Raw genomic sequence first — 26,329 nt, 5'->3', positions numbered from 1 at the left:
CAAAAATAATTCATCCCATCCATCCATCCATCTCTCTCTCTCTCTCTCTCTCTCTCTCTCTTTCTCTCTCTCTCTCTCTCTCTCTCTCTCCTTTTACTAAGACACCTGATTGGATAATTTTTAGTATGTCCGCCCCTCCGAAAAAAATGCCAGGCAGAGTTTTTAATATAAGACAGTTTTCTGTGACTTTCCCCTTGAAAACTTCATGCAACAGCAAATGGATGTATTCTGGGTTTCTAGGATGGACGTATTTTCCTTGGCTCATATGTTTGGATGAGTAGATCTTTGAACTAACTTTAATTAATTATGTGAAAATATCGATTTGATTTTTTTTTTTATTCTTATTTATTTTCTTATTTAATTTATAAATTTATTAATTTTTAATAGATTTTTTTTCAGTTTTATTTTTTATTGGATTTAGATCAGACATTATATATATATATATATATATATATATATATATTTTTTTTTTTTTTTTTTTTTTTTTTTTTCGTAGATTAGCTATTAGAAAGGAAGGGATTTAATTTACTGTCATTTAGCTTATCTCTCAAGGTACAGATTATATAAAGGAATGATAAGCAGAGATGCTTCCGTGACAATGTTAAATACAGTAAAAGCTCTATTCCCTTGTGTGGGTCTTCTTCACTAGCTCCACCCCCCCTCTTCCCTCACTTGCTCTTTCTGCTCCTCCTCGTCCCTGAGAGGCGTGAGTTTCTGCCAGAGCCTAAGAGCGCGAGTCAGACCAGACACTCTCTCTGCAGAGTTTCAGCGGGACACAGCAGCCGTAGAAGCCTTCAGTAAACCAAACTCTCTCTCAACTTTACCAGGTCAGTGATTCAGGCATGCTGACTAGCAGTACTGCAAACTGTGAATGCTTAGGGCCCAAATATATTTTTAATTAGTGGTTTTCCTTTTTTTTTTTTTTGCATTGCATTGCATTGCACAGTAAAAGATAGGTCACTCCTGTAATTATGTCTAGGGGGAGTGTCACATGTGCCATCTAAGCAGAATGTAATGTTTGGAATTACTTCAACGTTCCAAAACAAATATTTGATCAAAGCTCCTGTGGATGGGACTTTGACATGCGTGTCTGTGCTGGTTTTGTTTAAAGTGTGTCAAAATTTTTGTCTGTTTCTTATCCAAGGTAAGTTATAGTGAATGCATTCTAAACCAGTCTAACGTTTCGATCTAAACCAGATTAGTCTATTCAGAAGTGAGCGCGTTAGAGGTTTGAACTAAATGTTTATTCTGGGAAGTTTGTGCTGAATATATACTTGAACGTGATCAGAGTTTGGGCGTGGCAGAAAGAGTAAGACACAAAGTGAAGGAGAGTGATGGTTGGAACGGAATGGAGGGCTGGAGTATATCTTTTGCATATATTCATTTTTTTGTTACCATAAATATATTGCATATCAGTTTCAAACTGTTGGACTGTGACTGTAAAAGTTTCCTGAACGTATCGCCTCTGAAATATATTTCTCCCATTCTATTCTATTCCCTGTAAAGTTTCAGGCTAGCAGCAGCAGTTCCAGTCAGCTATGGAGACTCCAGGTCAGAAACGAAACACCCGTGGAGGGACAACCACTGTTCTGTCTCCCAACCGTATCACTCGGCTGCAGGAGAAAGAAGATCTAAGCAACCTGAACGACCGACTGGCGGTCTACATCGATAAGGTGCGCTCTCTAGAGGTGGAGAACGCAGGTCTGCGTATGCGCATCACAGAGTCGGAGACGGAGATCAGCCGCGAGCTGAGCGGCATGAAAGCGGCGTATGAGACTGAGCTGGCAGACGCTAGGAAGACTCTGGACTCGGTGGCCAAAGAACGAGCCCGACTTCAGCTGGAGCTCAGCAAGGTGCGAGAGGACTACAAGGAGCTGAAGGCCAGGTATGTGTGCAGATCATGGTTTACACGTCATGGATGTCATTCTAAACCCATATGATTTAATCTGCACTTCTAGAAGTATAAAAGCTACATTGATTTAGTTAGTTTTTTGACGAACAAGCCCTTTAAAACTGTAAACCAGTGCTATTGCAGTAAGTAAATCCAAGTCTGGAGTCAGCAGTAGAAATTACCATGACTCGTTCCACCCAGGAACCTCCAAAAATTCCACCAGGTTTAGTTTCTAAATGATGCGGCTTACAGAACATAAATCAGTTACACAGAAGAGCTGCAGACACTGGCTAATACTAGGGCTTGCCCTCTTTTCCTGTAATTCCTTTCACAGATCCAAGAGATAAGTTTAACTCTAAAATGAGCCCTGGGCTGTCAGCCTAGTCCTCAGCTAAATTTACTTGAAACATGATGGCAGTTTTCAACAGTTTGCTTATTGCTCCTGTCACTAATGCTGACAGCTCAGTGCTTTAGTCTGTCTAAAGCATTTCAAAATGCAATTAAAGTTTTATTCAATTATAATAATCAATTAAAACAGAAAACAAATCTACATTGTACAGTATTATGACAGCGATTTTAATCCTTGTGGTTTGGGGTCGGCGAGTCTCTTTGTGCTTACCAAAGCTGAATTTATTTGAACAAAAATACAGTAATACTATGAAACATTTAAGACCGTAATTATTTTAATTTAAACAATTTAAAATAACAGTTTTCTCTATTATAGATCAATGGTTTTAATGTATTTTCAAATGTAATTTATTCCTGTGATTGCAAGGCTGAATTTTCATTCTGAAGTGTCACATGATTCTTCAGAAATCATGCTTATTTGGTGCTCATATTAACATGTATTATGTTAATATTATTATGTTAATGCAATTACAATTTTTCTTATGTTAATATTATTTTTATGTAATATTTATTATTATCGATGTTTAAAACAGTTTTTTTCTGGTTTTGTGGAAACTGATAATTTTTTTTCAGGATTCTTTGATAAATAAAAAGGTTATAAATGCATTTACTATCACTTTTTTTTTTAAATCAATTTTCACCAAAAGTATTCAAAAATGAAATCACACTGACCCCAGATTTGGAAACAGTAGTGTACTGTACATACCCACACACACCACCTCTGACTCGGTCTGTCGTACATGTGTGTTGCGGCACAGGTGTGTGAGGTCTGAATGTGGGTGTGTTTTGCTTCTTGGGAAATGGCTGTTGGATTGCTCACCACACCCTTTTACTACAAGTTTAGTGTGTCTGCTGGTTTGAATACACTACATTTTATAGTTCCTAATGCTACTGCTTGTGTAATATAATAATTTACAGTGATTAAAATAAATAGATATCATCTTTGCTATGTTTAGCCAATAAGCCAGTGGACACACATTAATATTTTTTTGCACTGCACTGTGTGGATTAATTTGATCCAAAGTTTGTCTTTGGAAACCTCCCTCCAGTAGAATGTCACATATCTACAGAATAATGATGTGGATTAACGATTCTTGATGAGACTGATATAAAAATGTTATATTCTTTGAATGAGCCTAAATAAATTGTACAAAATAAGACAATAAAATGTCATGAAATTATTTGTTTTAAATGCTAAAAATGGATTTAAGGCGTCATGACATTATAATGTACACTATGAAAAATAAATATTCATTTTGAGATTACATTTAAAGTGTTTTTAAATGATTAGTGTTTTTGAAGATTAACTTCAAGTAAGCGGTAGGTGACAGCAAATGTAATCTAAAAATGTTGAATATTAGTTGATAAATGATATTGTCAAACCTCAATATTAAATGTAATATTTTGTACATTTTTATTTTTGTAAATTGCGGTATTTACTCTCAAACATAGTTTGGTAATAACTAACCACATTATGTAAGCGAAAAGATCCTCTCAATAAAACTATAAAATCTAGTAACTTAATTATCATGCCTTTGTCCTTTGCTCTTGAACTCCCTCATATCAGATCATCCAAACTCCTCAGAGGAACCGTCTCGAACTATTCAACATCACTGAAAAGGTTTATGTAGATGCTTATAGTTTATTAAGAAGTGTTGTGATGTAGTTGTCACTGAGTCCCAGTGATTGTTATTATAATCTATTGTTTATCTTGCTGTCTCTGTGGTAGTAGACTGAGTCAGTGCTTCGGTTTAGGCTAGAGGTGTGTTGACCCCAAAAGGGTGTGGTTCAAGTTCAAATAGATTTTTTTCAATGAATGATGCCAGACAAGTTGAAAGTTTAGTGAAAGCCTTTGATTCATTCTCATTGATATTATAAGGTTTGTGGTCATATTCATTTCGTAAGCTTTGTGGTTATACACATGGGTAAGTCAGCAAAAGGAGATTTGTGTCCCAGGGCTACAGTAGCCCTCATGAGTTCCTGTAAGCGTCCATCACTCGCTTAACGCAGACTGACTCGAACTGTTTGGAAGTGTTTGGTTTCCACAGCAACCATGCAGCCTTGCCAGGGTGTGTGAAAGGTTCTGATTGGACTGTGGATGGGTGACTCATGAGCTTTAAGTAACTGTGAGGAAAGTAGGGCTGTGCGATATGGACAAAAAAAAAAACCTATCACAATTTTTTTTTTATCAATTTTGCGATTTTGATTTTAATCACGATTTTGACACACACACAGAAATGCTTTACAGTCATAAATGCATTCGGTATAAATTTGAAACATATTTACAAAAGACAATTAGAGATTTATCAAAAAGTTGTAACGTACGTCAAAATAATCACTAAGTAAAGATGTCAAACTAAATGTCTAGACATATGGCAAGAAATAAATAAATAAATAAAATAAAATAAATGATTTTTTTTTTTTTGGCATGCATTGGTTATAGAGCTCATTGTAGCGGTGCCTCAGGTGTTGAAATATATTTATTGCCCAAGGTTCACACGTGCGTATACAGTGTATGTGTATGCGGTTCAGAAGCAGCGAGAGCGCATTATTGTAATGTGAAAATGCATTAAAATAATTCATGAGCGTGAATCTCTGCGCTCACACACAGATTTCCTTTGCTCTTTTGCAAACCAGACACACGTGCTCAGATACATGCTGCTCTCACCTATTTGGAAACTGCAAAATCTATGTAATTGCATGTCTTTCATAAATATGCACAGATATAGTGTTTCACATGTCTTACTGAAGTGACTTAAAATGTAATGTAATGTTATGTAAGTGACTTTAAAGGTTCCAGGTAGAATAAGAATGGGATTTAAGGCCCTATTGACAAAGGAGAAGTTGCCCAGAGAACTTTTTATTTCATAGTTCTTAATACACTGTAAAATACTATTTTACACACGCACGCACACACACACACACACACACACACACACACACACACACACACGTACAGAATCTACAATTTTCATAGTCATGAAAATAAAGAAAACTCTTTGAATGAGAAGGTGTGTCCATACTTTTGGTCTGTACTGTATATAAATATTTATTCATAATAAAATTAATATGATTTTTTTTTATTAATTACTTGCATTAATATACTTTTCATATATAATTTCTTGAATTTAATCAAAAAGCTAAGCATTGCTAAGAAAAAAATAATTAAATTCACAAAATAAAATAAAATAAAATAGCTTTTTGTTTAGCAAAGGATTCTTCAAGACATTCCCTCCAGAGCTGTGTAAAGTTGCATGTTTGAAAAGAGTGCCTCCTATACTCTGACTTCAGTTATTGTTTAGGAAGCTTGAGGGTAAGACGGGTTGTTGAATGGGGAGTCATGTCGGAGCAGTTTTAGCTGCAGGAGATGTTTTGTGCTGTTTGTGTAAGTGCTTGTGGCTGCTGTTGCGGTTGCAGCCTTTGGCTACTTTGGTCATTATCAGATAGAAGACCATATCCTGTGTATATTCTGTGTGTATGTGTGTGTGTATGTTTCACTGTCTGAACTCTGACAGGTACAGTGTAGGAGTGTGTGACTGATATGCTACATGCTAGTGAAAAACTACAGCTGGAAATAGAGATGAAATGCATCTTTAAGTTCATACTGAAAGAGCAGTATGTCATCACTTACCTTTCATTTAAAATGCTGCGAATCCCCTCTGTGCTTGCTTACGCAATATGATGAAACTGTACTTGGTGACGGTCTAGAAAGCGGGGGACTTTTTGAGTCGATATTTGTCTAAATGACTCAATGCTAACTCTAATCCACTTTTTAGTTGCACATCTTCTGACTCTACTTGCATTTCCAGGAATTTCCTGAGTCCCTATTCATTCAATGATTTTTCAGGCCCACGTGTGGGCCTTAACCAGGACATATTTGTGAAGAATTAGTCATCATGTTCTCTTTCTCTTTCTCTTTATCTTTATCTTTCTCTTTCTCTTTTTTAATTTTACTATCACTTTTAGTTTTAAGGCTTTGGGTGTAGAGAGGGACTTCCTTTCCATTTATATCTGGGTCTGGCTTAGAGTCAAGAGCGAAACAATAAAATCTAAACATAAATGCATCAAACAAATGTATAAACAATACACAAACAAAAAAAAACAAAATATGAATACTTTAAAAATATATTTTTATTACGTTTTAGTTAAAAAATAAAATCAACCACTAGGATATTAAAGTGTCATAATGAAAAAGTGAAAAGTGAAAGTGTCGTGGCCAAGTATGGTGACCCATACTCAGAATTAGTGCTCTGCATTTATCCCATCCAAAGTGCACACACACAGCAGTGAACACACACTCACACCGTGAACACAAACCCCTGAGCAATGGGTAGTCATTTACGCTGCGGGAGCAGTTGGGGGTTTGGGGCGTTGCGCAAGGGCACCTCAGTCATTGAAGGTGGGAGAGTGCTGTACATTCATTCCCCCCACCGACAATCTCCTCCGTTACAAGCCTCGAACCTCGCAACCTTTGGGTTACAAGTCCGGCCCTGTAACCACTAGGCCACAACTTCCATACTAAAAGAAAACCCTTACATTTGAATCTCTGTTATATTAGACATCAAACTTTGACCCCATGCCTACATACACAGTAAATGTTGAGTTTTTTTAATTTATTTATTTTTAGATCATTCCCTTGTTGAGAATATTCACACACCATTTTATCAGTTCAGCTCTCACTGCCTTTGTGGTCTTCAAGCTATGTTCATAGCTTAAAGGCAAACAAAATTATATTTGGCAGCTTTCAGATGTTTGTGCTGCCTACTGTATGTCCATTCGGACTTAGAAATCATAATAATAACTCATTCATTTATATTACTTAACAACTAAATAAAAAGTACTACACATACATTGATTTACCTTGAAGTACCATGCAAATACCATAGTTCATGAATATAGTAGTCATTTATTGTAAACTTTTTTTAAAAGGTTTATTTACTAGTGTTGTTGCATCTTGTTGGTCTGTTAAGTTCATGCTCAGTATTTTCAGATGCTAATGTGAATTTCCGTGAACACAATAAACACATGCCAATGAACAGTTATCATAGAGTATGCTGCTAATAAGTTTCCTGCACAAGTCACTTGTCATATTTAAACTATGACAAGTTATGAAAATTTAGACAGTCCCTCTGTGGTTATGTCATTATGAGTTTTATTGTGTCTACCATGAAAATGACACCTAATTGGTGTATGTTTAAGTGTTCATCTTTAGGTGTCGGTTGACTATGAGAAAAGGCTTGATCTTACAGAGAGAGACGCCCTGATTACAGCGTTTCATTGTTTAGTTCAGGGCTGTCCTGTCTAAAAAGGAATAAAATGAGATTTCTTTTTTTATGCTCTAGTTAGAATATAGTTATATGATAGATAGTTAGAATATGATACTGCTAGCAGGGGTACACAAAAGTTTTAGATTAGGGATATTTAATTAAAGCGATCCAGTCCCTATACGTCTCCTTCCAAGTTACAGTCTAGACAATTATTCACTTCCACTGTTTCAGTAGCCAATATATGACTTCTATGGCCATGAAAAGAAATAAGCAGTGAGCAGGAATATTATTGCAAATTTTGCAGCAATATATAAATCAAGACATAATACATGTAATAGTCCTAAAGTAAAAGTTGCAGTTATTCTTTTAAAATGCATAAATAATTAATATTTAATAAAATAGTTTCTACTTTCTATGATATTCTTGAAATAAAAAAGTCTTTTGTTTGATGTCATTGACAATAATAAATAACACAACTGTGATGAGTGATACAAGCTGCTTTTTATTTGTTTCAGCCATTGCTTTCTCGGGCATTGAGTAGAATAGTCCAGTCTTGTTACTGCATATTTAAACCTCTCATCCTTCAACGGAGTGTTTGGAAAAAAGAAAACATCTTGATTTTTCGAAGTAAGCTGAGGCTTCGAAATTGATCCAAGTAGAATTAGTTCTGATGAAAAACAAAAATTTAACCACCCAAAGAGCTGCTCCATGCTACCCTGTTGTGTGTGTGTGTTTGAAAAGTTTTGAGTCATAAAGTATAAATCATTTTCAAATAATGTGCATATAATGCCTCTTGCGTACTTGCCTAAATGCGCATACATATTTGGTTAGACTCACACCCACTTCTGATGGCTTTTTTTCAACTCCGTATTACAATACTTTGGTTCTTAAAATGTCAAATGTAAGATGTGGACACAAACACACTCCACTACACTACATCCCTAATGCACATGCAGTGGTGCTTTGTTTGGTTGTGGTTGGATCTGGAAAGGCTTTGGACGGACTGACTCATTAAGTCTGTTATGTAATCATCATCCACGGACTCTAAACTAAAGATCAAGCACGTTTTTCATTTGCAAGTGATTTGTTGAGAATTCAGAGTGAACTTGTGCGCAGAGATGCTTCCACATAAAACAAGACATTGTAGTTCTGTCAAGGCACCATACCGTTACTGAAAGACACTTTTAGTTTAGAGTTAATTCATAAACAAAGCCTTGTATGTACTGTATGTATGTTTGGATTCATCTGAGCAGTATAAAAAAAGCTAATCAGGGATATTAAAAGTGAATTTTTACCTTTTGAAAACTTTTTCACTGATATGTTTCTACTGATTCCATTATATTTTAAGTAATGAGCTATTCTTTTAATAATAATAAATAATAATAAAAATAATAAATGTACGATTATGAACATTCACATTAGATTACTTCAGTCACATCAGCGTAATTTAATTGTATTTTTGTTGGTTTAGTTTTTATTTATAGTTTTTTTGAAATACTGCTTTACTTATGTGAATACATTGAAGACATACTTTGCATACAAACATGTTTTTATATGGTAAATTGCTTGTAGTATTACATATTACATACGTATTATCCATAAAACTGTTTAGTAAACCGATGTGTTTGTGAAAGAGAAGAAATGGACACGTGGCAGTGCCATGTGATCCATAGCCAAACCACTTGTAATGGGAAACACTGGCAGAGTACTGCACGCACACACACGTGCACACACACACCATCTCCATCCCATTCTTAACTAAAGGCAGCTGCAAACGGGCAAACGTTATTTTTGGAGAACCGGAGATGACAGTGGAATCTCTGTATATTTATTCCATGGAAAAATCAGTGGAGAACTGTTTATATTTCAAGGCCGGAGACCCTCCGATGCAGATCTTGTTAGACTGGGCTTGTATAAAGACAGGGAGGAGAGAGGGTTACTGTAATTGGTGGTGTGTAAGGGAGAGAGTGAGTCATCATCAGCGCCCAAAACGCAGAGCTGCCACGCTGGCAGGGTCTCAGTCTATCCTCTGTGTTGCTGAGTATTAAACTAAGCACATTTTTATGCATATTGATGAATATAGGTTTTTATAATCATATCTGTGACCCTTCACACATATTCAACTTCACACATTTATTCCTTACTTGTTCTATTTTTTATTTTTTTTTTTATCTGTGTTTTTGTTCTGTCGCTGTCATTCTGTTGCACTGCGGAAGCTTCTGTCACAAAAACAAATTCCTCCTGTGTAAACATCCCTGGCAATAAAGCTCATTCTGAATCTGATTCTGATCTTCGCAGAGATGGAGAGAGGAAGCCTAGATGTGCTACATCTCAGCTCTCCATTATTGATCCATTCAGAAATGCCTTTTGTCATTTGACATTAAAGATTGCGCTAATTTTTGCCATACTACACAGAAAGATCAGATAAATCATGGAACTCTTTCACTCCGAGGGAAATAGTTTTATTATCTGTCATGTGCTAATGAATCAGGGAGGAGAAATAATGTTCTCTTTTGTATTTGGTGTTCACGGTTACAGGATCAGGTCTGATTATAGAACCACACCCTTCAAAACCACCATTAGGATTTAGAAGAATCATAATTTTAAGAATCATAATCAAAACATAATCAAATTCCTGAGGCTACATTTACCATGCCTTTACCATGTAAAAATAAATAAATAAATAAATAAATAAATATATATATATATTCATATTTAGGTATGATATATGCATACGTGTACACACACACACACACACACACACATCATTTTAAAACTATTTTGAAACAAGAACTAATGTCTTATGGAGTTTTGTATTCAATGAAAGATTTCAATATTTTTTATAGAAAACAAAATACAAAAAAAGATAAAAATTACAGTGCTGGACTAAAACTGCTGAAAATTTTGACATGTTAATATATCTATGTTTACCTTTTTATTGTGATGTTAATAAAATAAGCATGAATTTAGATGTATTAGATAAGCAACTACAGCCCGGACAAGCCATAATCATCCGTTGAGATTATCTGCAGAAACCTGCTCATGCTTTGATGATCTAGATATAATCTGAATTTAAAATTGCACAACTACCTGAAAGATAAGTCCTTCAACAGATCTGCTACCTGTATATCAGATAACTGGTAGTGTTAGAGGAAAGCTTAATTACAGAAAATAATTCAGACTCATCTCTCAGTTAAAAACAAAACAAAACAAAAACAAATGTAGTATGAATAATGTCTATAGTAGGTCATGCTTACTCCAGCAGGTGTTAGGCTCTGTAAAGATTTAGGTCTTTAATGTTTTAATGTTATTCTCAAATTCTGAACCATTACAGTTAGCCAATTCTGGTACTGCATTGGTCTATTTTTAGTCAGTGTTTATATTAGAGCATATTATACAACTCAGTCACCATCTTTTTCCTTCTGACCAGACGTTTTTCCTTCTGTATGTTTCCCTCGGTCTCCATGGAGACCTCATGGTGGGCCTGCATCCAGCCGGAGTGACTCAGAGTCGCCTCAACAATTAAAAAGGAAACGTTTTTTCATAGTACAGTGGGAAAATGGGGAAATCCCTATATGAGACGTTTCTGTTTTAAGATTAAGTCACGTGGCCTCTCCACCCATATAGTAGAAGTGGAAAACAGAAGTCAGATTTACGTCAAAATCAGTGAATTGGTGTATTGTGGAGCTGAATGGATGATGAGGAGGAAGATCTTGGGCTTTAGGGATGAGGAGTTGAATTGCACCAATATCTTTTACTATGCATTTAAACATTAACATTCTTTAAAGCCCTGGAACACTTAAACATACAGGAAGTAAATTTCATTGTTGTTCATTCAGCTAATCTGCCTTTCAACATGCTGAAATAGAAATCAAAATAAAGTATTATATTGTCAACTTAAAAACTGGCAGGAAGTTTTCTAGCAAACAAATTACTTTAAATATTGAGACATTAAACAGATTCCCCAACAATTTCCTATAGCATAAACAACATATAAACTTTGTCCAGTTATAAAACCATAAAATGGTCATAAAAACACTTAACTGAAGATACTATGGATTTTCAAGTAGTCTGTGCAAATATATCAAGACTTAGCAAATACAGAATGTAGTAAATGTTTTTTTTTTTAAGCTAAAAGAGATTAGATTAAACAGGTACAGTCCAGGTACTTCCCCTTGTCCTTAAGGGGAAGTCGTGGCCTAATGGTTAGAGAGTCGGATTCCCAATCGAAAGGTTGTGAGTTCGAGTCCCGGGCCGGCAGGAATTGTGGGTGGGGGGAGTGCATGTACAGTTCTCTCTCCACCTTCAATAACATGACTTAGGTGCCCTTGAGCAAGGCATCGAACCCCCAACTGCTCCCCGGGCGCCGCAGCATAAATGGCTGCCCACTGCTCCGGGTGTGTGCTCACAGTGTGTGTGTGTGTGTGTGTTCACTGCTCTGTGTGTATGCACTTTGGATGGGTTAAACGCAGAGCACAAATTCCGAGTATGGGTCACCATACTTGGCTGAATGTCACTTCACTCACTTTTTTTCACTTTTTATCATATTGATGAAGAGTTGTGTCAGACTGTGTGGGTTTACTATGTGCTTTTTATGGCTTTACAAGAGCTTTGATGAATGCCTACACTCATTTTTCCTCTCGAAACTTCCAGCTGTTGCAGGTGACGGCTGTCATATGGTGCTCTTTGTGAAGCAACAAATATAGTGTTAGAGAGACAGTGTAAAGTCCAAAAGACTCTTTTTCCCCACCTGAGGGTGTGTGAGTCCAAAGTCCAAAGCTTTTTTTTTTACTTACAAGTACATTAAAATGAATGGCATTCAGTTTTATTAATGCTTATTCTGTGCGAAATATGTATCTTCTTTTCAATTGAAGTTTTCAAATGGATGGTTTCGGTTGTTTTATCTTGGGGAAACCCTGTTCGTGGTCAAAGTTTTCTCAGAGATGGTCACATGTGAAATATTTCTACGACACTTTGCCTTGGTAACATCGCAAAACATTCAGAGGGCTTTATTTTGTGGGTTTCTTTTTCATCACAAAAGAGGACTGTGATTCATATAGGGGCTGGAGGCCGACCTTGTACATTCCTCTCCTCCTCTCTCTCTTTCTCTCTCTCTCTCCCTCAACTGGACATGTTTCCACTAGATCAAAGATGCCAAGCCAAACCCTTTCCACCTCTCTCTCTCTCTCTCTCTCTCTTTCTCTCTCTCTCACAGACACACAGTTAAGCACAGAAAATACACACTTTTAATGAAAACGTACTGGAATTTATGCTTTTATAGTTTTTTTCTCTGTTTAATATGTACTCAGGTTTTTCAAATGCTGTGGTTCTGTAGTATTTTATTCAGCATATTAGATATAACACACATTATTTTCCAGTTAGTTCGGTCAACAAGGTCAGTGTGACCCAGAACAGAAGTGACGTTAATGCATGCTCTTCTATTGTATACTTTAAACAGCCTCTGGTTGGTTTGGCTTCCTGTGGACAGATCCTGGAGATTTGGAGAACTAAAACAGCAAAACAAATACAGTAGCAGAATTTTTTTTATGTCAAATATAGAAAATAATAGAACAAATAAGAAACATTAGACTACATGAGGCTCTTAAACTTTTATCGAAAGGTTGATTCTTGATTCTCAATCGGCTCAGTATTGTGCATCCAGAATAAGTATAGAACAAAACAACACATTTTGGGCACTGACAGGAATGGGCTGGTTTTTAATGACCAAATGTCCTAAAAAGAAGAGGTTGTGTTTCTGGATGTGTGTTTACTGTTGATTAAGCACAAATATGCCTCTGTTTACACACCGTCATTGTAACCCATCTACTTCACTGTAGCCCCTCTGGACTAAAGTCGTAAATTTTCCCACATAAACGCTGTATCCCGCTAAGCATTAATGCTTGTTTTTATTTCTGTAGCGTGAACAGCTAAAATACAAAAATGTTGTAATTTGTAACTTTTTTTCAGTTCAGTTATACTGTTCCTCAGAAATATTGATGGATTTCAACTCATAGGCTCTCTGCAAAAGTTCTCGCATATATTTTCCCTTCAAAAAAGATTTTTCCATATTAAGAATTTCAGTAACCAGTTCTTCAAAACTGTTATTCATCGAACTATTATTTTACAAACACATTACCTTAAGTAATGTCAGTCAGGGAGGTTAACTTTCCTACATTTAACATTTGTTCATGTTCTCAGCCTCATGAAGCTTTTAGTGAAGGTATGCGGCTGTAAAGTGAAGAATGTGACCTAACAAAACCTCTGTTGTTGGGAATTGTACGTTGGTTGAATTACTTCTCTTAGGAAGGAGGCCTGATGGAATGCTCAACAGAGCAGAGAATACAAACTCTAGAAGTTATTTGCTATAGTCTATAAAGTTTTAGTTTGCTTGAGTGTACTTTAGTTGTTGGGAAGGAGTTGTGTGTGTGGTAAAGGTGCCTTAGGGACTGAAGCGAGGCAGAGTTTTAATTGTTTCAAGCCATGTTTGTCATCAATCACATCACTAATTTTGGAGCAGCTATTTTACAGGCCTTGTGAAATCTGATCTGGGAATGCACAGAGATGAACTCTAAACTTAAACGCTTGTTTTCAGAGCAATGACAGATATGAGTGTTGATGAATATATATTATACTCTCATTGTAGACTGTAAGAGTTGGCCTTATTATCCTTATATGTTTTAAAACGGCAAACCTAAACCTCACTTGGCCTTAATTCAGTTGATGCCATACCAGTCATCTTTTATTTCTTGAAGTGTTTATTATTCTGTGTTTTTATTAAGGTTTGTATGGTTCCTTTAAAAATGAACAACACCGTAGTCAGACACATATGGTTTAAATTCACTGTTGGAGGCCTAAATCCTGCTCTGTTTCAGAGAGAGTTCTTACGGCTTAAGGGTCCTTGGTTTTGGTACAAAATCCCAGGCAAAACTGTGGGCTGTCTGGTGTTCATTTGCAGCAAAACGATTATTCTAGCTTTGCTATTTGGCAAACATATTCAGTCAAGTTTATGTATGTAAATCAGATGCATATTGAACAGTCTTAGATCAGTTCTGACAGCCGAAATTAAAAGGTGCTTTACTCGGGCCATGATGCCACGCTTATGCAGTAGCTCCCAATTTTCTGATACAAGAGACTTTCCTCTCAAAGCGCAACATGTATGAATGAATAATCTAATAGAAATAATTGTATTCCTCTGTGTGCTGAGAGGGAAAAAATGCTTTAATACCTTCTTTGTATTTTTATGACTGTAGGAATGGTAAGAAAGAGTCGGATCTGGAATCGGCTCTGGCCAGACTGAAGGATCTGGAGGCTCTGCTGAACTCCAAGGACGCGTCTCTCTCCACAGCACTGGGGGAGAAGAGGTCACTGGAGGTCGAAGGCAGAGATCTGAAAGCCCAGCTGGCAAAGGTGGTGATTCTATAAAAAGCTGCATGTCTAATGGTTTGGGTGGTGTGGTGCTGTGGGTTAAATCTGGGTTAGTGACCAAAAGGTTCCAGTTTGTACCATTTATTAGGAACTTGAGCAGGGTACTTTTATCATAGTTTGCTCCAGGGTTATTTATAATAATACATGCACTAAAAGATTGCATCTAAGCTACTACTAGCTTGCTTAAGGGTGTATGATTCAGCTCAGCTCTTTTTTTTTTTTTGCCAATATCTTATTAATATCACATAAAAATAACTAAGACATAAAATGAATTCCCAGTAAAAAAAAAAAACGATTATGTATGTATGTATATATATATATATATATATATATATATAGAGAGAGAGAGAGAGAGAGAGAGGGGGGGGGGGGCATAAATAATTAGATTTAAAAAAATATATATATTCAACTTTCTTCGGGAAAAAAATAGGCTAAATTAAATTAATATTTATTTTCTCGAAGAAAATCTTATGCAGTTTGCTGAAGTACATTTGCCTCGTTTAGATCAGTGATTCTCAAACAGTGACCACTAGGGGGCCTCTGCAAAATTATTTTAGGAGTCCCCGGTAGCTCCTAAAATGTTGTTAATATAATATTATTTACATTTATGCATTTAGCAGACGCTTTTATCCAAAGCGATTTACAGTGCATTCAGCCTAACAGTTATTACCTAACTTGTGTTCCCTGGGAATCGAACCCACAACCTTGCGCTGCTAACGCAATGTTCTACCACTTGAGCCACAGGAGCACTTTTATATAATATTTATATAATAATAATATATTATATTATTAATATAATCTTAATTAACCCTCTGGGCTTCTTCGTAAATGGGTCACACTTAGCTTCCTCCCGCCCGAAAACGGGCGAAGCCTTAAAATTGTACTTTACTTTTTCCCAGGATAACCAATCAAATATATTTTTGTTCTATAATGTTTTCTGATTATTATTTAGAATTTTTAGATTTTTTTATGATACTTTGCATTAATTATATAATTTTTATGAGCTATTTTTTCCATTAGAATTAATATATCATTTTTTATTTTATATTTATTTTTTTAAAAAAATTCAATAAATGCAGCATTTCACATCAAAATAGAGTGCCAGCCTAAAAAAAAAATGTTCCAGGAGAAGAACTTCATCTAGTGGCTTTAAAAAATAGCCACTTTTGTGTAATGTCCTGTACCAGCCTGTAGGCTGTCTATAGCTTCCTATATATCCTATGTAGAAAGGCTATTTGATTCCTTTTGTTGTTTTAGACATGATTTCTCTATCTTATTCGGTTTTTTTATTTAGATATACATTTAGATATTCTAAAAGATGATTACTTTATTTTCTTAACAAAAATGTTTAGATAAGTATCAGGTTTTGCATTATGATTACAATCAAACTATAGCATTTGGTTAGAAAGGGAACACAATGTGTGTGTGTGTGTGTGTATGTGTGAGTGAATGTGTGTGTGTGTGTGTGTGTGTGTGTGTGTGTGTGTGTGTGTGTGTTGCATTTGAGCGAGAGTCTCTTTTTGTATTTTTTATTTATTTATTTTTGCATATTCTCAAAATTTGCTGTTGCAGTCTTACCAGTCTCTCTCTTTCTCTCTCTCTCTCTCTCTCTCTCTGTGTGTGTGTGTGTGTGTGTGTGTGTGTGTGTGTGTGTATTTGAGCAAGTTTTTTTTTTCATTTATTGATTTTATGTGGAATATTCTACAAATTTGCTGTTGCAGTCGCCAGTTTATCTGTGTATGTGTGTGTGTGTTTGTGTGCGTGGGTGTGTGTGTGTGTGTGTGGGGGGGGTCTTATTTGCACTCTTGATGTTCTAGAGTGTCACCCCTTCATTGCTGTACACTTTTTTTCAGCACAGTTGCTGATCTGTAGCTTGTACCACCAAAAGTTTCTCTGAGTTTTCCTATTTTTTCGTATTTCCCATTCATTTCCTATGTCGCCCGTTTTCGGGCGGGAGGAAGCTAAGTGTGACTTTTTTTTTTACGACCCTTTAACATATCAGAATCATCTCCTTGATTTTTTTGTGTGTTCATATAGGTAATACAACAAAAGTCACCAAGTTTCATACCCATCCGATGAAGCAAAAAAATTAAACATTTCAAAACGTTCAAGTTTTCGCCCGTTTTCGGGCGAAGAAGCCCAGAGGGTTAAACTGCTGAAAACACAAAATAATAAATATGTAAAACATTAACTCTTATTTTTATTTTGGTCTAAAATGTTGAGAGCCACAAGATTAGATGTTTAGATATTTTTATAAGAAAACAAGACCTTCATGCTAATAGGATTTTAAAGGTGCTGTATGTAAGTTCTTGACTCTACTAAAACATAAAAAAACATAATATGTTTGCAGATAATTAAGAGACATACAAAGTTAACATACTTGTTTATCTGGAAAAAACAATGCTATAGTCAGTTATTCTCCTCTGAATATGTGCGTTCCGGAATGTCGGTCTCTGTTTTGATTTGTGAAACCCGCCCACTGCCAGTTTACCCAATTGTATTTCGGCCCCCTGGGTTGCCAGTTGGCAGAAAAAAACAGCGCATTTCATTTCATTCATCATCAAGTACACTCGTTCCTGTTGGTATAGTCAATCTAGCAACCTACATGTGCATTCAGTGTCAATCTTACATACAGCACCTTTAAGAAGTATTTTGCATAGTATGTTGCTTTTAACATTGAACTGATATAGAAGTTAGTGAAGTGAATATGTGTTTTGCAGCTGGAGGGCAGTCTGAATGATGCCAAGAAGCAGCTACAGGATGAAATGCTACGACGTGTGGATGCTGAGAATCGAATCCAGACCCTGAAAGAGGAGCTGGATTTCCAGAAGAACATCTACACTGAGGTCTCTCACACACACACACACACACACACACACACACACACACACACACACACACACACACACATACATAAGCTGAGCTCTCCTATTCATTTAAAGTAAATATATATATATATATATATTTATCTGAGCATTCACTTCTAACTGCTAACGTATTTAAGTAAAATACAGGTTCTAAAACAAAGACATGCAGGATTTTCTCTGCTGCTCTAAACTGTTCTCTCTTTTTTTTTTTTAGGAGCTTCGTGAGTCTAAGTGCAGACATGAGTCACGTGTGGTGGAAATCGACAGCGGGCGCCAGCGGGAGTATGAGAGTAAACTGTCTGAGGCTTTGATTGAACTCCGTAACCAACACGAAGAGCAGCTTCGCATCTACAAGGATGAAATTGAGAAGACCTACAACTCCAAGGTTATAGAACAGTCAAAGAGCAAACCACCAAATGTGTTGGATTTACAAATGACTTTGAGGATCTGCGTTTCTGTATATCCCCAGGGGCACCATGTTAAACCGGGCCCGCCCTGTATACATATTTGCTGACAGATCCGTTGCCAGCATTATTTGTTGAAATATTTTTATATATATAAAGACAAACAACACATCTGTCAGTTAAATGTCATGCTGTGTTATCTATGTGTAGCTGGAGAATGCCCGTCAGTCGGCTGACAGGAACAGTCATTTGGTGGGAGCCGCCCATGAGGAACTGCAGCAGACACGTTTGAGGCTGGAGAGTGTGACCTCTCAGCTCACTCAGCTACAGAAGCAGGTACACACACATACATGCAAGTATTTATTGCAGTGTACATGTGTACCACAGTCCCACAATAGAATAGATTGCAAGGAAAAACTCCACCCTCAGAATATATTTATACAGTATATGTATTATTCTCTTTAGGAAAAAAATATCACAATGAAAGTGCACAATTTAAATTTGAGTTTGAAAATCAGACTCGTAGCATTCATTTACGTTGTTTAAATTGCATTTCTCTTTTCATTAGTTGTCTGCTCGCGAGGCGAAGATCCGTGAGCTGGAGGAGGCTCTATCCAGAGAGAGGGACATGATGCGCCGTCGTATGGATGACAAGGAGAAAGAGATGGCCGAAATGAGGCACCGCATGCAGCAACAGTTGGATGAGTACCAGGAGCTGCTGGACATTAAGCTCGCACTCGACATGGAGATCAGCGCCTACCGGAAGCTTCTGGAGGGCGAGGAGGAGAGGTGAGAGATGGGATGTCACTAATTGCACACATGCAAATGTGGCTACTAGTAAACAATAGAGCTTTAAAAATGTTAATCAAATTAAATGCATGATGTTCTGATTAATAAATAAAATTAACTGCAACCACATTTGCTGAATAAGTATTGAAAAGTTGCTTTAACATTTTTGTTGGTTTGATTTATCGGGTGCTTTTAATATTAGAGTTAGATAGAAAATATTGGTAAAAGTTTTATTTAAAAAGTATTAATTAACGTTATAATTTTTTTATGTTTTTAAAATTAGTTTTGAATACAGCATTAATGATTCTATGGAAGTCCTTTCCGCCACTGAATAAAAAATTTTAAAAGTTAATTGCGACTTTTTATCTCAGAATTCTGACTTTTTTTCTCAGAATTGCAAGTTCATATCTTGCAATTCTGACTTTATAACATGGAATTGCGAGTTATAAAGTCAAACTGCAAGTTATAAAGTCAGAATTGCAATATATAGACTCACAGTTGTGAGTTATAAAGTCATAATTGCGAGAAAAAATCTCGCAATTCTGAGAAATGAAATATAATATTGAATATAAATAAAACTAAGGTAATGATGTTCGGTAATTGCAACAAAATGTCTGAACAGAGAATAAGTATTGATGGTATCCAAATTGAAATTGTGAGTGAGATTAAATTTTTGGGAGTAATAATTGATAATAATAATTGGGAGTAAATTGTCATGGAAACCCCATGTCAGATACATAAAAACAAAAATCTCCAAAAGCCCCTCAATTATAAATAAAGCAAAACTATACCTTGATGAAAATGCACTCAGTACTTTATACTGCACCCTGGTACTACCATACCTTACTTTTTGTGTTGAAGTGTGGGGAAATACTTACCAGAACACAATAAATCCTCTGATTATATTGCAGAAAAGAGCTGTGAGGATCATTCACAAGCACTTGCAACAAAAGCAATGCCAAACTATTCATCAATTTAAACTGTTATATAAACATTGGGTCTGGTTAAAATACAGAGATGAGGGTCTTTAATTTAAATTGCTGTTGTATTCTGTCTCAGTGTGAACAGTGAACAGTGCTCAGTGTTTTCTTACCATCGTTGGTATATTGTCCATTACCATTGTTGGCATTGTTTATTCCTATTACATTGTTGGTATAAACTGTTGTTATAAAAATTTCTTGTTACTTGTGGTAACGCCACCATGATATAACATTTGTAAATAATCCGTGAGCAAAGTAACAATGAAGCTCAATTATTAATCACTAAATGGGGAATTGGGGTGGGATTAAATAAGTTGTCTTCTTCCCCCTCCCTTTCAGGCAGAATTCGATCATCATATTTGAATACTGTATATTCTGTTTTTTTTTGCACTATATGATTTAACTATATTTTGTCTACCTTGTACTTTTTTGTGTTATTGCCTGGAATAAACGGAAAAAATAAATAAAAAATAAAATAAAGTCACAGGTCTGAGTTTATATCTCGCAATTCTGATTTTACCTCAAGCGATTCTGACTTTATAACTCGCAATTATGACTTTATAACTTGCAAATTGCAAGTTTATATAATGCAATTATCACTTTATAATTGCAATTGTGAGTTGTCAAGTCAGAATTGCAAGATATGAACTCGCAATTTGCAATAAAAAGTCGCAATCACCTTGTTTTATTTTTATTTTTTTGTGGCAGAAATGGGCTTCCATATGATTCTGATTAATTCTTTAAAAAATAAATTCTAACTAAAAGAAAAAAGCATGTAAATAAATTTGAATAATTTTAAACCTAAGATATTAACGATATTCTGATTAATTAATTGCATATTTCAATATCTGCTAAGGTGATTATACTAATTATAATAGGACTTGAATGATAGTCTCATGCATTTACTTACAAATCTTTCTCACTTCCTTTGCCCCGCTATCCCTGTTTAGGCTGCGACTCTCCCCGAGTCCTCCTCCTGTCCGTGGGGTGACTGTGACCCGCTCCTCGGGTTCTGGCGCTCATACACGTGTGGTCCAGAGCAGCAGCAGTCGTACCTCTTCAGGCAGTGCTAAAAAACGGCGCTTAAATGATAACGACAGCGATGCCTCCAGTTTGGTCGGTGGAACTGTTACTCGCACACGCGTTGCCCAGCAGGCCTCTGCCAGCGGCCGTGTGACCGTAGATGAAGTAGACATGGAGGGCAAATATGTTCGGCTCAGTAACAAATCTGACCAGGTGAGAAGGAAAGGGAGCTTTGGGAACCAATAAAAAGGAATTCATTATTTACTTTTTAGTAAATAAATCTTCTTCCTCCAGGATCAAACTATGGGTCACTGGCAGGTGAAGAGGCAGATTGGTTCCGGCACTCCCATCGTATACAAGTTCCCGCCAAAATTTACCTTGAAGGCAGGACAGACTGTCACGGTATGTCTCGATTCACAACATAATAATCGCGCTTTAGTTGTTTTGAAAATTCCTGACTCACTGCGATGTCTCTCTGCTGTCAGATTTGGGCCGCAGGAGCAGGAGGAAGCCACAGTCCTCCTTCTGACCTGGTGTGGAAGACCCAGAACTCATGGGGCAGTGGAGATCTGTTCCAGACCACCCTCATCAACTCCAGTGGGGAGGTGGGATACTGTTAAACTAGACCAGCCAGCTTTTTGAATAAGGTTTTATTTGATTTGAGGTAGCTAAGTGACTCATTCACTTCCCTATTTTTTTCTTTATTTGTATTTCTCTAGGAAATGGCCATGAGGAAGGTCACACGCACACTATTCCAGGATGAGGAAGATGATGATATGGTACTTAGTCACTTGCACGTCTCAAAAAGTTGTAGTAATCTATTTTTTTTTTTTTTTTTTTTGCACAGTATATTTTGAGTTTTCTCAGGTTAAATTGAAGACATGAGTTCTGAAGACATACTAGACGAAGTCGAGCAACAATCACATAACCGAAAACTATGGTCTGGCTTCACAAGTCTAAAGTTTTAACATGACTTTTAAAAGAGATGAATTATTTAAATATTAATTTGACCGAAATCAAACTTTTGAAGTGCATATAAATGCATTTTTTTCACTCTATAATGTATATAATGTGTACAATGTGTGTATGATGTTTAAAACCACTCTTGTCATAATGAACATCATCTCGTTTCTTTAGCCAGTGTAGTTTTGTTAATGGCTCTTAGTTGGGTTTGTTTTGGGTGAAGTCTTCTCACAGTGAATCATAGCACTAAAAGGAGCCGAGAGCAGCCAGACTTCATCTCTATGAAAAGATCCAATAGGTTCTCAGTTTCAGTTGTTTCCTGTGTACTGTCCCCCCCTGCAGGCCGCCCACAGCACATGCGGGGATAGTGAGTACAACCTCCGCAGCCGTACGGTGGTCTGTGGCTCATGTGGGCTGCCTTCAGATAGAAACAGCAGCTGCATGTCGGCCAGCTCTGGAGTGTCGAGTGCGACTCGCTCCTTCAGCAGTGGAGGGGGGCTGCCTGAAGCATTTGTCTCTCCCTCACACTTTATTGTGAGCAATGACAAGCGCAGACAGGTTTGTATTGTTTATTTTTATTTTGCTGGGTTACACCAGAATTTAGGATTTTCAAAAAGATAAAATTGTTAGATAACATCAAGATGTGTGTAAAAAAAAAAAGATTGCTTTTTGTCTTAGATTAAAAAAGAAAATCTATTTTAATCATTTTTAAACATAACTTTGAGTAAAATAATGTATAACAACATTTTAAAAAATCAATTAATTGAATCAATGTACCAAAAATGTTTTTGTCAAAGTTAGATAAATGTGAATTAATGTGATTTTTATGTAAATAACAAATTGACATTAAAATAGTAATAAAGATTTAATAATAATAATAATCATTTTGTTTACTAAAAGAAAGCATTGACAAAGGTTTTTTTTTTAATCAAAATTTAAGACTAAAAAGATTTACAGAAAAATCAAAGTTGCTATATACTGTGTGTAATATACATATCTATGTATATATATATATGTGTATATATATATATTTATATATGTATATATGTGTGTGTGTGTGTGTGTGTGTGTGTGTGTGTATATATATATATATATCTATATATATATATATATACACAGTACAGACCAAAAGTTTGGAAACATTACTATTTTTAATGTTTTTGAAAGAAGATTCTTCTGCTCATCAAGCCTGCATTTATTTGATAAAAAATACAGAAAAAACAGTAATATTGTGAAATATTATTACAACTTAAAATAATAGTGTTCTATTTGAATATACTTAAAAAAAAATGTATTCCTGTGATGCAAAGCTGAATTTTCAGCATCATTACTCCAGCCTTCAGTGTCACATGTAACATCCAGTCTATCACATGATCATTTAGAAATCATTCTAATATTCTGATTTATTATGAGTGTTGGAAACAGTTCTGCTGTCAAATATATTTGATGAATAAAAGGTTAAAAAGAACTGCATTTATTCAAAATAAAAATAAAAATTCTAATATATATTCTAATAATATATTTTCTTTACTATCACTTTTTATCAATTTAACACATCCTTGCTGAATAAAAGTATTGATTTTATTTTTTTTAAAAAAGAAAGAAAAAAAAAAATTACTGACCCCAAATTACTGACCAGTAATGTATATTGTTATTACAAAATATTTATATTTTTAAAACTTTTTTTTTATTTTTATTTTTTTTACTTTTTATTCATCAAAGTATCCTAAAAAAGTATCACATGTTCTGAAAAAATATTAAGCAGCAGAACTGTTTCCAACTTTGATAATGAATCATCATATTAGAATGATTTCTAAAGGATCATGTAATAATGATCCTAAAAATTCAGCTTTGCATCACATAAATAAATGATAATTTAAAGTGTAATAAATTTAAAAACAATTATTTTAAATTGTAATAATATATCACAATATTACATTTTTTTCTGTAATTTTGATCAAATAAATGCAGGCTTGATGAGCAGAAGAATGTATATAATGTACATATGTATATATGTATGTGTATATATATATATATATATATATATATATATATATATATATATATATATGTATATATATGTATATATATATATATATATATATATATATATATATATATATATATGTATATATATATATATATATGTATATGTGTATATGTATATGTGTATATATGTATATGTGTATATATATATGTATATATATGTGTATGTGTATATATGTATATGTGTATATGTGTATATATATATGTATATGTGTATATATATATGTGTATGTATATGTATATATATATATATATATGTGTGTATATATATATGTATATGTGTATATATATATGTATATGTTTATGTATATGTGTATATATATGTATATGTATGTATATGTATATGTATGTATATGTATATATATGTGTATATATATATATATATATATATATATATATATATATATATATATATATATATATATATATGTATATGTATGTGTATATATATGTATATGTATGTACTGTATATGTGTGTGTATATATATATATATATATATATATATATATATATATATATATACACACTTTTTAAAGTGTATTTTTACTTTATTTTTTTGCTACTTCTGAAAACAAAAGTGTGAAATGGTTTTCAGCAGTTTTATTAAATGTACATTTATTTCTCTCTCTCTCTTTCTCAGGCTGGACCCAAACTAGACAACTGCTCCATTATGTAGAGCAAGCTGTAGGCAGCCCTGGCCATCTGTCATTTCACACAAACCAGGAGGAATTTATCCAACAATTACTTTCTTTTTGGATTACTTGTCTTATTATTACATGATATATTTTGTACTTCATTCTTTGTTTTGTAATTCATAATCTGCGAGGTAGATTTTTGGCTTTTGTATGGTATAAGGCTTCATACACTGGCAGCTTGTAGGCTGAAGTTTGCTATTATTATATACAGTGTTACTTTAATATATTTGCATGGTGGCCTGGCAGCAGCTTCAAAATAGTTGTACTGTACTCAGGGAGAGAGGCGAACGGAGCACTTCACACTCACACCATGAACTCTCAACGAGAAAGCTGTCAGAATGCAACACGCACAGTCAATACACCTCCATGACTAAACTCTCATTATAACCAGCCTTAGCACAGACTGGTTTTCTAACTCACATACAGTACGAGGACAAACAGTGAGCATCAGTTAATGTAAGACAGGAAATGAGGGGTCATTTGTTATTGTCCCAAACTGTGAGTGTTTTTTATTGTATTTTCATGCTACCTCTCACAGTTACATGATCAAAATTATGTGCAACTACAAAAGGGCAAGGAAAGTGAGTAATTCTATGTAGTTTTGTTAAAGTAAAAAGTTGAATAGGAACTTTGTATCTTTTGGCAGTGTGCTTACAAGCTCTGACTAGACTGCAGTGTGTTGTGTCTTGTATAATAAGTGTTATGGATGTTCTGAAACACTTGAAGCAACTATAAAACTAATCCAAAGAGAATCTCTGTAGCAGTTTGCAACTGCCGTGACGTTAAACAAAAACTTATGTTTTTAGAAGAAAATCTTTTGAAGTTTACTTGCTGAGAAAAACATATCTGATGTATTATGTGACCAGAGAATCATGTTGTGTTTAAAGTACTGAGTACTAAACTATTGCCGGTTTAAAGAGATTTATTTTTGTTTTCAAGCTTAGAGGCAGAATATTTAAATGTGCAAAATGACCTCCGTCATTCCCAGCTTTAATGTTTTATTATAATTATTTTATTATTACAATGACACTTGAAATTTTGAGTTTTATTGAAACCTCATATTTACATATACACACAAATATTAGTTTCTCTATGGGACTGAGTGTTGATTTGCTCTTGTCACTCCTCTCTTGCAGTAGATGGTCCAGATCCTCACCTGGACAGCTGTAAGGCTCCAGTAATCGGAGTAGTCTGTCCTTCCCTTCATCACACACGACACGTCCATCAGATTCCAGGCGTAAAAATAAAATTGGTTTCAGAAAAAGCTGGAACAGCTTTTATCAAAGAAAATTAAGAACATAACTGAGCCTCCCCACAGCTCTCCAGAAAGAGGACTGGATATTGCCGAGATTAAACATTTATTTTATTGCTTCGCAAAGCTTTGGGTTTCTAAAGGAGAATTTTGGGGTAGTAGGCCATATCTATTTTTTCTATGTATACTTAAGAATTGTGGTTTTGTATTTCTGCTTAAATAGACATTGAAATTATTGTAATAAGCCATGCATGCAATGGATTTCAGTTCTTGTTAATGGCATCTTTGGCAATATAGCCTTATTCAAAGAAACACTTA

General features: G+C 35.1%; 1 protein-coding gene across 2 annotated transcripts; it reads left to right on the top strand.

Moving 5' to 3' along the window:
* The first annotated feature begins 535 nt into the window (after positions 1-535).
* Positions 536-26,258, top strand: LOC132103143 (lamin-A-like). 2 transcript variants are annotated; one of them, XM_059507987.1, is made up of 13 exons: positions 536-827; positions 1,507-1,885; positions 14,817-14,973; positions 17,712-17,837; positions 18,073-18,243; positions 18,473-18,598; positions 18,831-19,051; positions 20,982-21,267; positions 21,349-21,456; positions 21,540-21,659; positions 21,774-21,833; positions 22,360-22,575; positions 24,705-26,258. In XM_059507987.1, exons 2-13 carry the CDS (start codon positions 1,539-1,541, stop codon positions 24,738-24,740), a joined length of 1,974 nt encoding a protein of 657 aa, XP_059363970.1. In that variant the 5' UTR covers positions 536-827; positions 1,507-1,538; the 3' UTR covers positions 24,741-26,258. The 2 variants fall into 2 exon arrangements, with proteins under 2 accessions (XP_059363970.1, XP_059363971.1); XM_059507988.1 differs by lacking the exon at positions 536-827 and adding an exon at positions 1,065-1,144.
* Positions 26,259-26,329: the final 71 nt, after the last annotated feature.

This window comes from Carassius carassius, chromosome 24 (assembly GCF_963082965.1).
Source record: "Carassius carassius chromosome 24, fCarCar2.1, whole genome shotgun sequence".
NCBI classification, from domain to species: Eukaryota; Metazoa; Chordata; class Actinopteri; order Cypriniformes; family Cyprinidae; genus Carassius; species Carassius carassius.
The sequence above is the reverse complement of the archived record's forward strand: the minus strand, read 5'-3'. Positions and strand labels throughout refer to the sequence as shown.